The 16,662-nt window shown below is 40.3% G+C and overlaps 1 protein-coding gene and 1 long non-coding RNA gene across 8 annotated transcripts in view; one reads left to right on the top strand and one right to left on the bottom strand.

Moving 5' to 3' along the window:
* The window catches only part of LOC127536822 (uncharacterized), a 123,987-nt gene that overhangs the window by 80,426 nt on the left and 26,899 nt on the right, over nucleotides 1-16,662 (top strand). The gene's annotated exons all lie outside the window — the stretch shown is intronic.
* Nucleotides 1-16,662, bottom strand: part of usp32 (ubiquitin specific peptidase 32) — a 92,655-nt gene that overhangs the window by 56,386 nt on the left and 19,607 nt on the right. For all 7 annotated transcript variants that reach the window (XM_022201031.2, XM_051958145.1, XM_051958146.1 and 4 more), the window contains exon 2: nucleotides 14,069-14,196. In XM_022201031.2, the coding sequence (XP_022056723.1) occupies nucleotides 14,069-14,196 (128 nt within the window). The remainder of the gene's footprint in view (nucleotides 1-14,068; nucleotides 14,197-16,662) is intronic.

Here is a 16,662-nt window from a genome sequence, read left to right as displayed (position 1 = left end):
TACCATTCAAAAGTTTGGGGTCATCCAGACAATTTCATGTTTTCCATGAAAACTCACACTTTTATTCACGTGCTAACATAACTGCAGAAGGGTTTTCTAATCATCAATGAGCCTTTCAACACCATTAGCTAACACAATGTAGCATTAGAACACAGGAGTGATGGTTGCTGGAAATGTTCCTCTGTACCCCTATGGAGATATTCCATTAAAAATCAGCCGTTTCCAGACAAATTATAGTGAATGAATAGTCATTTACCACATTAACAATGTCTGCAATGGATTTATCATTCATATAATGTTATCTTCTTGAAAAAAAGCGCTTTTCTTTCAAAAATAAGGACATTTCTAAATGATCCCAAACTTCTGAACAGTAGTGTATATATCATTATAATATTGAACAGATCATCAGAAACATACCAGCAACAGTTAGTGGACATTCTCCATGAAATTATTGGATTTAGGTCATGTCTGGCACTGGTTTTGCGTCTCTGATTACACTGGTCACCTGGCCAGCCAGTACATTTCATCTCAATCATTTAGGTTTCTGATACAGCTGGAGGCACAGACAGGGACAGTAAGGAGACACACTGAGATGATACAATCTTGACGGATTTTTTTACAAGTCCACAGCTGCAGTGTCCAGTAGCTTACAATGCTCTGGCTAAATGTCTTTTCTGACAGGTGGCTGACATTGGTCAGCAACAGACTGATGGCAGCATTAAGGCAGGCTCCAGTATATTCTGAGATAACTTGTCCAGGACCATGTGCTCACCAGCTTCGCTCCATCAACTTGAGGTTGGGCTAACGCTGTCATTACCGTTATCTTCATTGAAAAAAACTGCTTTTCTTTCAAAAATAATAACATTTCTAAGTGGCCCTAAATCTTTAAATGGTAGTCTACATGTATATTAAGATGTGCTTATTCCAATGTTGTGGTGGTTTCAGTCACAATAGATGTGACGTTTTCAGAGGACATCGAGGTTTAAGGAGGGTTTTGATAATGGGCACTGGGATAGATGATGGTATGTCACTCATTCATAGGGCCTGCTGCTCGCCAACCCAAACTCAGCGCCACTGACTGTAAATACAAGACAAACGTAGCCACCTTGACGTCACTCACTGGTTTGAGGTCTACTGTTCTCAAGCCTATAGAGTTTGGATTTTGACTGCTACCCGAAAAAATATCCTACGTAAGTGTCTGTTTTACTTTAAACGCAACCATAATTTATAAAATGAAGATCATACTGTACTGAAGTATTGAAGTGATTGAGACCATTAACTCATTAGGAAAATGTTTACTTAGGTAACAGGGCCATTTTATCATGGACAGATACAATCTGATCTCTTTTTGGTACCAGAGGATTCACCTGTTGAAGGTTTCAGTCACTTCACATTGACTTCACATTTCAGACCTGGAGGCTACATGCATCTTTCACATACAGTCTGTCTATGCTCAGCCACCTCTTGTTGGTCCCATTTGGATTTTCTTGCTCTAAACGTCTCTAAAAATATAAATGCTGGGCTTTGTGGTAGCCAGGAAGATGCATACCATATTTTGCACTACATATATTCTGGGTTTGATTCTCGTATTTACTCTTTCTACACAGGTCCAGTGGGTTCGGAGGAACTGACACCTAACTGGGTCCAAATTTTACTCCAATCTTGTCGGGTATTCTTTTACTGCCAGGGGTCTTTCGTCTGTGTGTCAACATGTCCAAAACCCAACCTGAGTGGATCTAAATGGATCTGAATGCCATTTGTCACCACAGGGGAAAATGGTGAGTTTTGAAACAACAGGAGTGTGTTTAAGGTGATAGGAAAATGGAGGTGTGTTTGGACATGTTCTGCTGCCGTTTGTGATTTTTCTCCAACAGGCTTGAATACATTCTGCATTGGGTGGAATCATCCTCAGCTCCACTTGCATTGGGGATGCTTGTACTTGGGTCTCTCTTGCATTTGTCATAATTGCCTTCATTTGACAGTAGACGGTGTGGAGATGCAGTCAGTGAGAGCAGAGAGAAGGATATGAAATGCAGAAAAGTCCTCCAGGCAGGAACCAAACAGCAGACTTTACAGTTACAGTAAATATATAATCTATCATATAAACTAATGTTTGCATGTCACGTTCAGGTGCGTTTTCAGTGGGCCCACCTCAGATCATGGACAAACTGTTGGACCTGCTCCTTTAATTTCTTCTTACTACAACTGCAACAAGAAATTATCAATAAACAAAAGTAAATGACTAAATGTGTGTCTACAAAACATAAGAAAATACTGAAAAATGCTCAGCTGATGATTGGACATTACTTATTTGATTCAAGCAACACTTCAAAAATTCTAAATATTCACTTTATCCAGTCATTTAAGACAAAAACATAGCAAGTCAACAAATTTATAAAAGCTACTAATTAATCAAAACTGTCTCTGATTATTTCATGGACACTGACTAAATGCCATGTTTCTTCAGTTCAATTCTGAATAAAGGCAAAAACCATGTGAAAATGAAAAGTGTATTTGTCATTAAATGAGAAGCAAATTCTTAATGCCAGTGTAGAACAGAGTTCATGAGATGCAGCTAAAATCTCAGAAACATAATAAGTTGACCTTTAAGTTATAGTTCTTCACAGGTACAGACTGATATTACACTGTGGAAAAAAATGTTACATCATTATTCAGATGGTGAACAAAAATCCAATAGTGTAAATGCTTGTTTCAGGCCTTGGTCACATTGGAGGGAGCACCCTCAGTCTGTTTGTGTTGCACTGCATGATGAAATCACGCAACACAATAACACTGAGATAAAAAATATTCATCATGCTGACAAAATCCAAATCCGCTCAGCTTTTCATGTAAGCTGCTGTCTGTGCTGGGGGCGCTGTTTCCATTCAGCAAAGCTAGGCTCACAGAGCATGGAGGTTACACAGAGCAAACATGCAGAGCTGTATGAGGTGACTCTGCAGTCAGTGAGCTGATGAAGCATGTCCATGTCAGTGGGTCACGTACAGCACAGCAGCTTCACTTGTGGTTCAAAAAGGAAGTCAAGGCATGTCATGCTTCTAAATCTAAATCCAAAAGAAAAAGAAAAAAAAACACTTCCTCTATCTGCTGCTTTTTCACCGTCTTCTGTAGTCAGTCACTGAAACTACTTTCTCAGTGCTTTCAGCAATACAGCTGCTTAGGCTTCTTATCATAAAAGCAAATCAACTCCGAGTATTAGAAAAATAAAAAATGAGTACATGTTCTGATTTCTCCACTCATCCATTGATTAGGCTTAGGCTGAGGATATCTCTACTTTTAAGCTCTTATCTTGGTCATGATAAGGACTAGCCATACCTACAGTGTCCTGTTTTTCTAGACTATCCAGATGTTTGTCATTTGGTATGATAATACAGAGTTTGTACACTGATCATTAACCTTTATGTAAAGGAACAAAATATGTTAAATTATACATGGTCATGCGTTTTCATGTATCTCACCATAAGATGCTGGCAGGAAAGATATCTTTTCACAACACTGATGGGGAGATTGTCTAAATTTGACAATATTAGAACTCTGATTGTGGGATACTGTAAGACTTAAAAATATGTGCTGAGTGCCTGATGCAAATAAATGTCTTTTTTTTTTTAATCCACCAGAGGTTCAACCTACAGTAGTCTACCTGGAGAGGTGGCAAACCAAACAAATGTTTGTTCTGAGGGTTAAATGTAACCATGTAAGTAAGCTTTTCATTCATTTCATCCACAGTGCTCAATAACTGTAGTAAACCTCCAGCAGCTTGATGATTCATTCTCTTCTCCTGTCTGCCAAACAATACAGCACCGATGAGTCCGTATTTGACAAATAAGTTCATGTTGTTTGATTGAACAATACAATAAAGAGTCATTAAAACATTTCCAAACTGTCCTTTGTGACAAAAAAGTGATCAAGTACACAAAACAGGTACAGTAAAATGAGATTAAAGGGGAATTCCACGAATCTTAGACGTAAAGGTCAGTTGTCATGGAAAGTACTTGTCAACCTGTAAAAAGAGCTGTAACCTGTCTGGAGTGGCTCTGAGAGACCTTTGTCAAGTCACAGAAAATAACCCTGCTGATGCCACATTAAAATTCTTCACTGCACAGGGTAGGATGCCCAGCATTTTGGAACTTGACCAAAACTACAGGAAAAAAGACAGGATACCACAGGTCCTCAAATATAAATTTGATATTTTATTCATTTTTGTTAAATTTGTCGCATTCTGATTCATTGGACATAGAACATAAGTACATGCCTTTCATGTCAGCTGTCTATTTCACGTGGCATTCTTCTGCTATTGCTGCATCCTTGGCCTAACAACACTCCAGACAAAGGTATTTGGTATAAGATATACAAACAAGTCAGAGCATTTATCCCTCTATAGCTAAATGATAAAGCAGTGGAGCTCTAGGTTCCCGTGCTGAAGAGATAGCTCTGGTTCTGCAGAACTAACGAGGTATAAACTTGAGCTGCTTGATTTTTTTTACAAACCACACTAACTCAGAAAAATACATGTTTGAGTGAGAAATGAGAATTTCTATAGCGATTGCCTGGTGTGTCGTCATCCAGACTGACATCGGTTTACATCCCTACTGAGAACACAACGTGACACTGATCACAATGTCAAAGTGTTAGAGCGGGTTGTCTACTAATCGCAAGGTTGGGGGTTGGATGCCCTGCCTCTCTGCATGTTGAAGTGTTCTTGGGCAAGACACTGAACCCAAAGTGTCTCCACATGGCAGGCAGGCACCTTGTGTTGAAGTTCAGTTACCATTAATGTGTGAATGTGTGTGTGTGTGTGTGTGAGTGCGAGAATGAGAAACACACTGTGTGCTTTGAGAACCACTAAGGTAGAAAAGTGTTTGACCTTACATATATTGTAAGAACCAAGTGTTTGTCTGTACAACAACATTTTAGGACAAATACTAGGTTCAACACCATCATCTGACTGGAATCCCCAGATATTTAGGGGAAACCCCTGAGACAATCCACTCGGTCATGTACCGTCACTAGTGTTTCCTACTCAGGCTGCTCCGGGGGCGTATACAGTCATCAGCCATGGTGGTACACTTCAGGTTTTTTTTTTTTTTTTAGACCGTGTCATGCTAGAACCAGGAAACCTATGATTTTGTCTTGTTCACAGAACATGCAAGGGCCCAGCAACATTTAAGTAATAAGTCGGTCTCAAAAATATTAACGGAAACAAAAACTGTTATGATGCAGCTTTGACATGATACTAAGTGAATCTTATAGGATTTCTCAAAACATTTGGTCCAGAGTGATGCAATGTGAGTGAGTCAGTGCTGGAGAAGATCTACTACGATTTCCGTTTAACATATATTATGCAGTTTTTGCAACTAATGCACCACTAGCTCAGGCAGCAGCTACTTCTTGCACGGCTTGCTGGTTCGAAATTCCACTCATGAAAACGTTTTGTTGCAAATCTATCATTTCCAACATACTTTGGTTGTTTTTAATCTAAAGGTGTATTACCTTTCTGTACAAAAGAGGCAGACAGTTCATTAAAGGTCCCATATTGTGCCCCTTTTCAGCAAATTAATAAAAGTGTCATGTTCCCAGAATGTGTCAGCTTAGAATACTACAAAGATGGCTTCTATTACCAAGACTGTATAACTATTGGTTATAACTCTGTTCTAAAACAGTATTTCAGTGTTGGTAGTATTTGTTTTTTGCTACTGTACAGTCAGTTTGACAGTTAATGTTGCAGTTATAAAATCAGTACAGCTTAGAAATGGCTTTGAAGTGGCTGCTGCTTATCATGTAGGGTTAGCAAACAGCATTTCAGTCACTGTTTCATATTTGTTCCATTGTCTGACAATAGAAACACAATATTATATCAGCATTTTTGTGAATTGAGCTGTATTAAAATGCAGTATATGTGACCACAGAGAGCAGGACAGAACGGATGTAAACAGTTGCAGTTTATTTTACACTGAAGTACAACAGCGGAAATTGTCCCTCAGCATTTTAATGTCCACAGAGCTCTCACTTGTGGGCATGTGATTAATGCTAAACGTAGTATTTGTCATCTTAGCAACACATCACACTCAACTCTAATGATTTCCCTATTGTTGTGGGGACATCGTCATCAAAAACATAAATAATCCACAGAAATTTCACTTCCTCAAATGCTGGGAGTTCATGACTCTTGTGTTCACTCTTGCAGCCAACAGCAGAACATTTGCTGAGCTTTGATGAAAGACAGGAGTGAGCGTTGAGATGTCAACACCTCCGAGTTTATAAAACATTAAAAACAATAAAAGAGTAGTCTCACTATATGTGACCTTTCATGATCTGGCAATGCATATGTTCTACCGAAACCTAGCAAGTGTGCACTATAAAAGAGTAGATTTAGGATTAAAATATGTAGTCTCCCTTTCAGAAAAAAAAAATGTACAGAATATTTGAAGGTTCCAGTTTATTTCTATAAATTTCCTCCTTTTCATTTCCCTGGATAGTTCCTGGCTGTGATGCAGTGAAAATGTTCCCTCTCGCAGTGTGCAGATTTGCTGTTAGCTCGTCTTTACTTCTAGACTTCTTCTCAGAGTTAGCTTACACATTAAATCATTTTCAATTTCAGGATTGCAGTTTTGGAGCAAAAATTATTTGGTGAAAATGAGCTGAGTAGATGATATTCTTGTGTCTTGTTCTCTTATCCTCTAGACCCCTCGACCTTCATTTGCTCCTTATGTGCTCATGAGACATTATCTGTGTTTATTCAAGGTGTTCTAAAAGAAACATGCCGTGGGACAGACTGTTCCACAGATTTCCCCTGACAGATTGTTAAAGGGCCAAGTTGTGGTCATCAGCGGTTAAAATAGGAACAAACGCACTGTTTGCATCTGAGAGTGTTACATGTACATGGAGCCCATTTGTGAGAGGAAGTTCATCCTAGTAGGAGAAGCGCTGTGACAAAAGTCTGCGGAGTTAGACTACAACCAGTTGAGCTAATAACACCTGACGAGGGGAAAGTGCAAATAAATACTTAATATGCGTTTGTGTCATTGATTGGTCCACCAACCTGAAGTTAGGGGTCATGTAAGTGTAACGCATTGCTTTTTAAAGAGCCTCACTGGAAACATTACGCTCAGCAGTTCGGCTAACAGTGGCCTTATTTGCCTGAGCTTTTTAAAAACGTGTGTGTGTGTTGGGCAAAGAGAGGACGTGAAACTGGTTATATACTGTATATATACACACAGGATATATAGAGAGAGAGTGTTAAACAGTACAGAAAATTCACAGGTCAGAAGAGAAATGTATAAGGTAACACTTTCAGCAATAACTTTGAAAAAATGAAAAAAATATTGAACTGGTTGTAATTCAAGCAGTTAAAACAGTTCAGGCAGTTAAAAACAAAATCAAACGTCAATTTGGGACACGTGACATATTCAGAGACAGCAGTGCAGCTTCAGTTTTTGAGCAACTTTCTGTCAACACTGACAGGTTAACAGACACATCCTGTTGTCTGACCACTTTGTAGTGACTGTTAATGGACTAAACCAAGCAGCTGTTTATGTGGGAGTTGACCCGTACAGTGTGAGCAGAGAAATCACAGGTTCTGGCTGCAGTACAGTTGAAGATAACATGCAGCATGTGAGTAACCACATTACTAAAAATCCCCCAGTGGGTACCAGCTTTGAAGGCTAACCCTGCCAGCATGCTACAGCTGACACACAACAACTGGTGCACTGGGGTTCTGGGTGGAATTTCTAACACAAAGAGTGTGAATATGTTGACATAAACAGGCTTCTGACAGTAACTGTCTGGCTCATGGTGTGAAATAAACAGAAGGCTCATTTTGAACCCACAGTCCTGTGCTGCATGATTTTTGACTAACACTTTCATAATCTGACTTATTGTAGTCTGTATACATGTACAAGCAAGTTGACAAACTGACATCATCGGGCAAACACAATAAAACAGTTAAGTTAAACTGCCTTTGTGATTGTCTTGGTTTTGAGGAAAGTAACAAGTTGGTTCCACAGGAAGATATCCACACACCCCAGCTCAGCTCAGCAAACAACAAGTGGACAAACTTGTGCTCTATGGACTGTAACTTTGAAGCAAGCTAATTTGATTTAGCTTAGCAGAGCTACACACTGATTTTTACATTGGTAGCACTGGCATTCCTATGTTGTTGGGGTTTTTTTTATTAATATGGTGCATAATATAGGTGCACCCCACATTTTATTGAACTTTCTGGCACCCAGTAACACATCATAATAAGTGCTACCTTGTGGTGAGTTCCCATACACACTGGTGATTTCTTAACACATCCATCCATTCATCATCTATACACCGTTTAATCCTCATTAGGGTCATGGGGTACTGGAGTCTAGCCCAGCTGACTTAGGGTGAAGACAGGGGACACCTGGACAGGCAACAGTCTATCACAGGGCTACACATAGACAAACAATCACACTCAGATTCACACCTACAGACAATTTAGAATCTTAGAATCACTAATTAACCTCAGCGTGTTTCTAGACTGTGGGAGGAAGCTGGAGAACCCGGGGAAAACCCACGCAGGGAGAACATACAAATTCCACGCAGAAAGATACCAAGCTGGCCCATGAACTGGGGATCTTCTAGCTGTGAGGTAACAGTGCTAACTATTGAGCTTAACGCATTATCACACAGAATGTAAACAAGAGAAAGGGTGCTAATAACAGTTTCAATCTTTTTCATCAGGATGATTCTAGGATGTGAAGTTAGGAACCACAAAACATAGGTAGTAAAGTAAAGCAACTGAGATAGAAGTGTGGCTGAAAATTAGTTTGAAAAGAGTGAAATAAAACGCATAAATGTCAGACTGACTTCAGCTGAAACCAAATGATGTTATCTATGTGGGCAGGCCACCCAGAGACACTGGTCCATTTTCAGGTGTATTGATGCAACCAATGAAAATGTCGAGTTGCTCTTGATTTTGTGTCACATGTGCAGCCAAGACTGTCCAGCTCATGAGCCCCGCTTAGAGGGAAGGCTGAAGCTTCATGTGAGGCTCAGTAGGGCTTTGTGATTTTGCCAAATTTATCTTTTGAATGATATTTAGTGACATGAAAACTGAAACAATTCATTTATTCACAACAGCGCCTTGGATCATGAACAGAGCTGCTCTGGAGCAGGCTGTATATTTATGCAGTTGTGTGTTTTATACATCTAACACACACCTAACTGAGCTCCCTTAGCTCAAAGCACAGTAGCAGACAGCGCAGCCTACACAGATCCTGAATGTTTGAAATAATAATCATTTTAAATACAACTGATCGCATCACAACAAAATCTTAGTTATCTCCTGTAAAAGAAAAAAAAAACAACAATTCCAATTTTATCCAATACATCAAAGTATTATGTGTCTCTCTCTGCATGACCAAAAATCTGTACAGCGCTGTTCTGAACACGGACAGATAATCAAAAGAAGAATGTGCTCAAACCTAAGATAGACTGGGCGCTGCAGACTTGTGCATTAGAGAATATCTTTCTCTTGACTGCCTGATTAGGCCGGGGCTTTCTTTGAACTGTCAGAATGTGCAGCAGCCGTGGTTCTGTTTGAAGACACCAGCAGCAACCCTACATCTGGACCACTGTCACCACAGTAACGGCTGCCATGGTGACAAAGGAGGAGAAGGGGGGAAATGCTGAGCGATGGAGGAGAGAAGATGCGCTGTAGTGTTCAATAAAGACGTGTAAGTACAGGGTTTTAGCAGATTGACAGCAGATGGGGGAGGACAGGATGACTATCAGCGGCCTTACCGATGCACTCCAAAGACAAGGTATGTGTTAGTACTGTATCCTCAAAGACTGGAAGAAGCCTTGGTTGCATCACACACTTGTTTTTTTTTTTCTTTCTGCAGTGGTAGTGCTCTCTATAATGTAAAACAGTTTTGAAGGGTTAGCTGAAGTAAGAGCTCCAAATGCACAGCGCTTGAAGTCCTCAGCCAGAAGACACTGGAGCGCTTTCATATAACATAACATTAACCAACAGCAAAAAAGAGTAGAAGCTAAATGACACAGAAAAGCCCACATAAATAATGAGTGAGGAAACTTTCCGTGCCGTCAGCTCGTAATCTGCCTGATCTAACACAGCAGGTGACAATGACTAAGACAGTCTGCATGTGCTTTGCAGTATTTAGTCAGAGCAGCATGAAATGCTGAAATATTGTGAACACATTTTACAACTGTAAGAGGTTTTTTTAATATCATGTACACATATCCACACAGATTATAAAGAGACCACAGATCACTGTGAGGGAAACAAGACTACGCAAGTTTCAAAAATGAAAAAAAATCATTTTCACAGATCAGATTTTCAGATCTTTGTGTTTGCAACAAAACTCATAAATCCATGACAGATCCTGTACTGTATTATAAATAGGGCTGGCTGATAAAACAGCATCAATTTGTGTAGGCAATAGACACCTAGCAAGAAGAAACCCATTCCATAAAATGCTCTACAGCTTCACTCAAATGTTCAGTTGCACAAACAAAATCCAACAGTGTTCCCACTGTGGCCAAGTCCATGTTTTTATTTTTACCCTACTTGGATGTCATCTGCAGAATAGTGAAAGTCATGGGTGTAAGGATAAGCTGAAGCACTCAATAGGTCAACACATCAGAGTAAAATTAGCAAGATCACTACGTAACACTCCAAGGACACAACGTTTCTGTGCAAAAAACACATTTCAGGAGGAGACGAGGAACCACAACATCGTAGTTGCCGTACAGTCACCTCAGTCTCACTCTCTCTCTCTTTTCCAGGAGTTAATACCACACACATTTCATGGTTCACTGTGTACCTCTGGTTTGGACTCCTGGCTTCATATAAAAAAGAAATGCAGTCCGGTTACTTAAACATACCATCATTGAGAAAAGACTGTGCTGTTGGCCCTCTAGTATAAACTACATAAAATAAAATGTCCATTAAGACGAGTGCAACGCATTCACAACTAACCATTCCAGTCGGCAGTGCAGTCTCAGTAGTAGGACCTCAGAAACTAACACTGCCTTTCTCTCTTTCTGTGAACACTGACAACACAGCCATGCTGTCTGAATAAACATGGTGGCCAGTTGACTGATCCCTACAGTGTGAGCAGAGAAGTCGCAGGTTCTGGCAGCAGGAAGGACAATTAAAATATGGAAGTGAACACATCGTTCAGTATTAAGAAAAATGACACAGTGTCTGAACCCTGCTTGCATGTTGTATATAATTGACAATAACTGGTGCATTGCCAAAACACACGAGGTGGGATTTGCGCACTAGAATGTGGGTATGAGGGCTACACAGTGGCTGGGTGGGTAGCACTGTCACCTTGCAGCTAGACGATCCAGGGTTTGCATTCCGGCCTTTCCAGGATCTTTCTGCATGGAGTTTGAATGCTTTCCCTGCATGGGTTTTCTCCAGGTTCTTTGGCTTCCTCCCACAGTCTAAAAACATGCTAAGGTTAATTGATAACTCTAAATTGTCCGTAGAGTCCTCTATATGTAGCCCTAGACTGTTACCTGCCCATATGTCTCCTGCCTTCACCCTAAGTCAGCTGGGATAGACTCCAGCCCCCTGCCACCCTAATGATGGTACAGATGAGGTGAAAAGACAGTGGATGGATGGAGGTGGGTACATGGACATAAACAGACTTTTATCAATAATTATTTGGATCACGGGGCAAACTAAACAGAAGTCTTATTCTGAAAAAAAAAACACCCATCTTGGCCTAAAGGGCTCAGTTTAATTACACACAGTGATAGACTCCTACTATAGATGCAGTGTTTGACACCATACTGAGCTGCTGAGGGGGGAAATGATTCTCTGAAGCCATCTAAAATCTAAGTTTAATGCAGAGACATATCAGGAGAATTTGTGACACCACAAATAGTTTGACAGCCAATCACGGTTTAGTTTGCAAATGAAGCAAAAAACACAAAGCCTCCAGCGTACTCTAAATGCATTAACGACAGTTCCACTATCTTTGATCACATTTACACCAAAAGATTTCAAGCTCTTACTTAGCTGTTTTGTGGAAAACTTACATGCTTAAATCCCCATCCCCTCTCAATCCGAGTATTTTTTCAATCTGTCAAGTTCAACTGCCAGAGGAAAACACTGCAGCTTTCAACTGGAGTAACTTGAGAATGATAAGTGAGGAAAAGTGAAGGGAAAGGCCTCAGTGAGATGAGGAAGTGTGAGGGAAACAAGAGCTATGGACGATATGGAACTGCAGTGCTGTGGATTCTGCATGACAGCCACAGTGTGAATGATGAGCATGTACGCATTTGCATAAAGCAACGCTGCTGCACATATAATGACGTGATTTTATCGAGGGTAGGTGCATGTCGATGGCACTGATGACTCAGAATTACTTGAAAGAAAAGCACAGAAAAACAACACGGCCTCTGAATCTACTCCATGAGTCTCTTTCCATCAGCAGCAGCCATAAATGTATTCAAAGCAGCATTTGCAGATATTTATTTCCATTAGCAGTTTCACAAAAACAGGATTCTACCTTTGATACAAACAATAACTGTGATACATCCATTTTGTGAAGCAGTTAAGAATGGACTCAGTCTAAGGAACAGTGGGCCATTCTTACAGTCAATCTCCATAACAGAAGCTCATTGGTTTACACTTAAAATTGATCCTGTGTAGTCTAACAGCCATCTCCATTGTGATCTTGTGTAATAATGCCTTTTTAGGGGACCTCTAAGTCCTCCAGTGGCATGCAGAGCTGGGTTTAATGCAAAATTATCAGAGGAGGACTATGGATAATGCAAATCATTGGAGAAGAGGCAGTAACAGCTATTTACAGGTTATGAAGGATCCACTTTTAGTACCAGTAGAGTGCTGATCCCTTCTTCTGATGCATTTAATTAAGAAAGGACGACATAGGAGAGCTACAGATAAAAAGTCTGTGTTGTGGCTGACCCCAGTTATCACTCTGTCACCATGCCCTGTGCTCGAAACCCCGAACTGTAACACCATCCGGAGCAACATTGATTGCTCTCCTCCATAACACATTCAACAGAGCCTGTCTTTTCCAGTGGATCTAAAGGTAAAGGGCAACTAACCAACACAAAAAATAACTCCCTACTATTCTACAGTTTCATTTAGCAGATGCTTTAATCCAAAGCGACATACATCCGAGAGTAATACAACACAAGCAAGGATCTATTCAGGAGAAAACAACCTGGATAAGAGCCATAAAATAAGTTCAAGTGTGATAATAATAGGACCGTGGTGTCTACAGGCAGTGCAGACATAACAGGATTTTTTTTTTTTTGGTGGAGGCGGGGGGTCTGTCAAGTGCAAAGGTGTCCTGCTCTTTAACTATCTGAACCTCAAAACCCTCCACCAAGTTTGAACAGAATGTTATCCTGAAAAAAACAGAGTCTACATTAGTATACCAGCTTAATTCAGTGTTGATGTTTAAATAAAATCAGTTTGTTGTGCAAGTCTCATTCAAAAACTTAATAAAAAATAGACAGTTTCAAAAACATAATTATGTGTTCCAAGTACAACTGAGAAGCGATTAGTCATTGAGGAGCAACCAGCAGTCACATGACAAAAATTCTGTTTTTGACAGAAATGGGCTGAACGTGTTTTCACAAAGCATACAGGAGACCAGCATGGAAAGATGTTTGTATGAGTAACACCTGTGGTCAGCACTTGTTAAAAAAAAAAAAAAAAGTTAGATTTGCTGATTCCATGTCAATGGGGAAAAAAGCAAAGAAAGAAATAATTTTCCTTTATGATTTACAGCATTATAACTGTGTTCTACTGCACAGAAAACATTTCTGAATTCTCTGTAGCCATGGTGGTGCCGTTTCCATAGAGGTGCAGGACTCAACCCACAGCGACTAAAAGGTGACAGCGCACAAAACACCCAGAGGCTGCTCAGTGTTAGGAGGCATTTAAGACCTAACCACACCAACCAGGTCAGGGGCTACCTGGAAATCATTAAGTATTTAACTGCACCAACACTTCTCACTGACAGTGGATGTGGGTGAAGGATGCTTGGTGTGTCACATCACTGTGGCTTACCTCTGCAACTTTAGGGGGAACTCCATCTCCAAGCACTTCCCTGTAGAAGCACTGCTGGGTCATGTAATAGGAGAGGCCGCTGGTTCTCTTGAAGGCATCTTTCAGCCGCTTCAATTCCACATCGGTAACTAGAGTGGCACACAGAGAGAGAGAGGTGATTAAATTAGGAGAGATCAAGAATCAGTTCAAGATCTGCAGGTCACTCAGTTTGTCTGTTTAAAAAAAAAGGAATCAGTAAAATAATGTAAGGAATGTAGTACATAGGAATAGACAAACTCTTTATGTGTGATAAATCATCTGCCTTTGTTTAAATTTAAATAGTGATGGAAGCATTTCTACTGACTGAAAACTGTTGGCAGTGAGGAGGAGCATCCTTTTACACCCCTCTAATGTCTAAAGGAAAAGCAAAAAGTGGACACCAAACGCTTGGCGTATGAGAAGGACGTCCAGGGGTTGGAGGGAGCTGATGCAGCATGACAGTCCCAGCAGAGCGCTAGTGAGAAGTGTCAGGTTATAACGGCAGCCCTGTCTACTTTTGGTTATATGACTGGATGTTGCCAGTCAGCTGGTCGCTAAGCAGCTGATGCCAGTATAACCTCAGTGATCTGCCTGAACTAATGCTGGACTAAACAGATGAAAAGTTGATTACAGTCACGGGTTTAGTGGGAATTTTTAGAAATCACAAGAATAAAGTGCTGTTTAGAGAAGGTCTGGGTTAAATGTCAGCAATAAAGGAATCCACACTGGCAGTTTTAAAGTCTACTAATAGAAATGTCATATTAAAAACAGCTCAAATGGCTACATGAAATGTTAAATGGGTAAAGTCAAAGGAATCTCTCACTTAACCTTTAGCTTAATTGGGCAATAATTAAGTCAAACATCCAGCAGCCAAACAAGAGAGTGAGAATATATGTACACAATACAAGGAGGATCTGTGATGCGTGATAGGATTGTTCAAAACTGCAATGATGATATGACCTGTATTATAAACAAACATTAAAGTGTATTAGTTACACATTTCCTATGGCCTTCTGCTGCAATAAGTACGCTGCTATTACAGCCCAAACACTGAATAACCAATGCCCACTTAAAAATGTATTTAAAATAAATCATTTTGAACATGTTTTTAATGAATAAACTGCACATGAATACTCAAAAAAATATTTTTCCTACTCTGCAATATTTTGCGATGTGTTTTTTGAGCATGCTCATATTGCAATAACAAAAATATGAATTTAAGTCAAAACTAGTAAACACCATGCTTAGATTGAGAAGTGGACCCGTGTGCAATATACTGATAATGATGCTCTGTGTATGTTGGATGTGTTAACAGGCACAGTACCAGACAAAAACTACACATCTTCTCATCTAACTTTGGTTAAAATGAATCAGTCGAACTTCCTCCTGCTACACCTTCACAGTGTTGCAAGGAGAGTCTGATTCACCCATTATCTGTAACTTTTTAACAACCTGACACTGACATCATGAGAGGACCTGGGAATTGTACTCCCTATCAAGCTAGACTATGCACAAAAAAATGCAAAAAATCCTGAAGAGTTCTTTTAACTCAAAGCAGCTTATAAAGCTGTGTGCTTCTGTGTATATTGTGCTGATAATGTGAAATCACAATAATAAAAAGAACACTAAATCCCACAGCTTGGTGCTGTTCTGCTCCTGGCACACATTGGTCAAACACACACTTCCACAGTGTCCCCCTGTGCTGGTACAGAGCTGTATCAGCTCTATTAGCCACGCTGTGCTTCACATACACTCTGTTGTCCTGTGCTGTGCCATGCTAAAGGCTTCCACTCCAGGTCACAGCTATGTCATGGTGATACTAGGTAAGTCCCAACTGAAACAATTAGCTTGCTTGCTCTGCTGCTGCAGTGAAACACACACAGCCCTATTGTCCCAGCGTCCCGATCAAACACTGATGGAGCGTTCCAGATGCAGCAGCACTCTGTGCACTGTACGGTCAGTTCAAACACTAATGCTGAAGATGCAGTCACTTCAGAAATCAACAGGTCCACTGATGTAGCAGGAATAAAAAAAAATGGCATCTTTGAATACAGAAAACGTATCAAGACACATCAGTGATTTACTGGTCACAAAATGAGACTACATTGTTCTATTCTGTTTCATACCAAAAGAGATAAATGTGGGATTTTGAACTGTTGGTAAGACAATAAACAGACTGTGTCTTCTGTCACATTATAATGAACCCTGCAATGGCTCTGTGATTTGGTATGGGTAGGTTACCACAGCACAGCAGTAATGTGATGCCCGTTTCTTCTTTCTCTAATTTCACCCAAGCAGCCACACCTCTCCATCAACAATCAGCTCCCATTACTCACAGACTGATAGCCTTTCTAATCTGCTCCACACTGACCTGCAGTTAAGTGCTTGTTCATGCACACACAACATTTTCTGTCAGCGTGTCACAATTGAAACCCTCCACAGCACAAAATCAAGGTATGCAAGAAGCAGAACAGTGCCATTCCTGTCAAATGGAACACCGCTCAAGCTGTGCTGCATCACTGGCTCTAGTTATCACTGATCACAGTTTAGTTATCCACGCTGTATCCAAATCCACC

Source organism: Acanthochromis polyacanthus, chromosome 13 (genome assembly GCF_021347895.1).
Source record: "Acanthochromis polyacanthus isolate Apoly-LR-REF ecotype Palm Island chromosome 13, KAUST_Apoly_ChrSc, whole genome shotgun sequence".
NCBI lineage: Eukaryota > Metazoa > Chordata > Actinopteri > Pomacentridae > Acanthochromis > Acanthochromis polyacanthus.
This window is presented reverse-complemented; position numbering and strand designations above follow the sequence as displayed.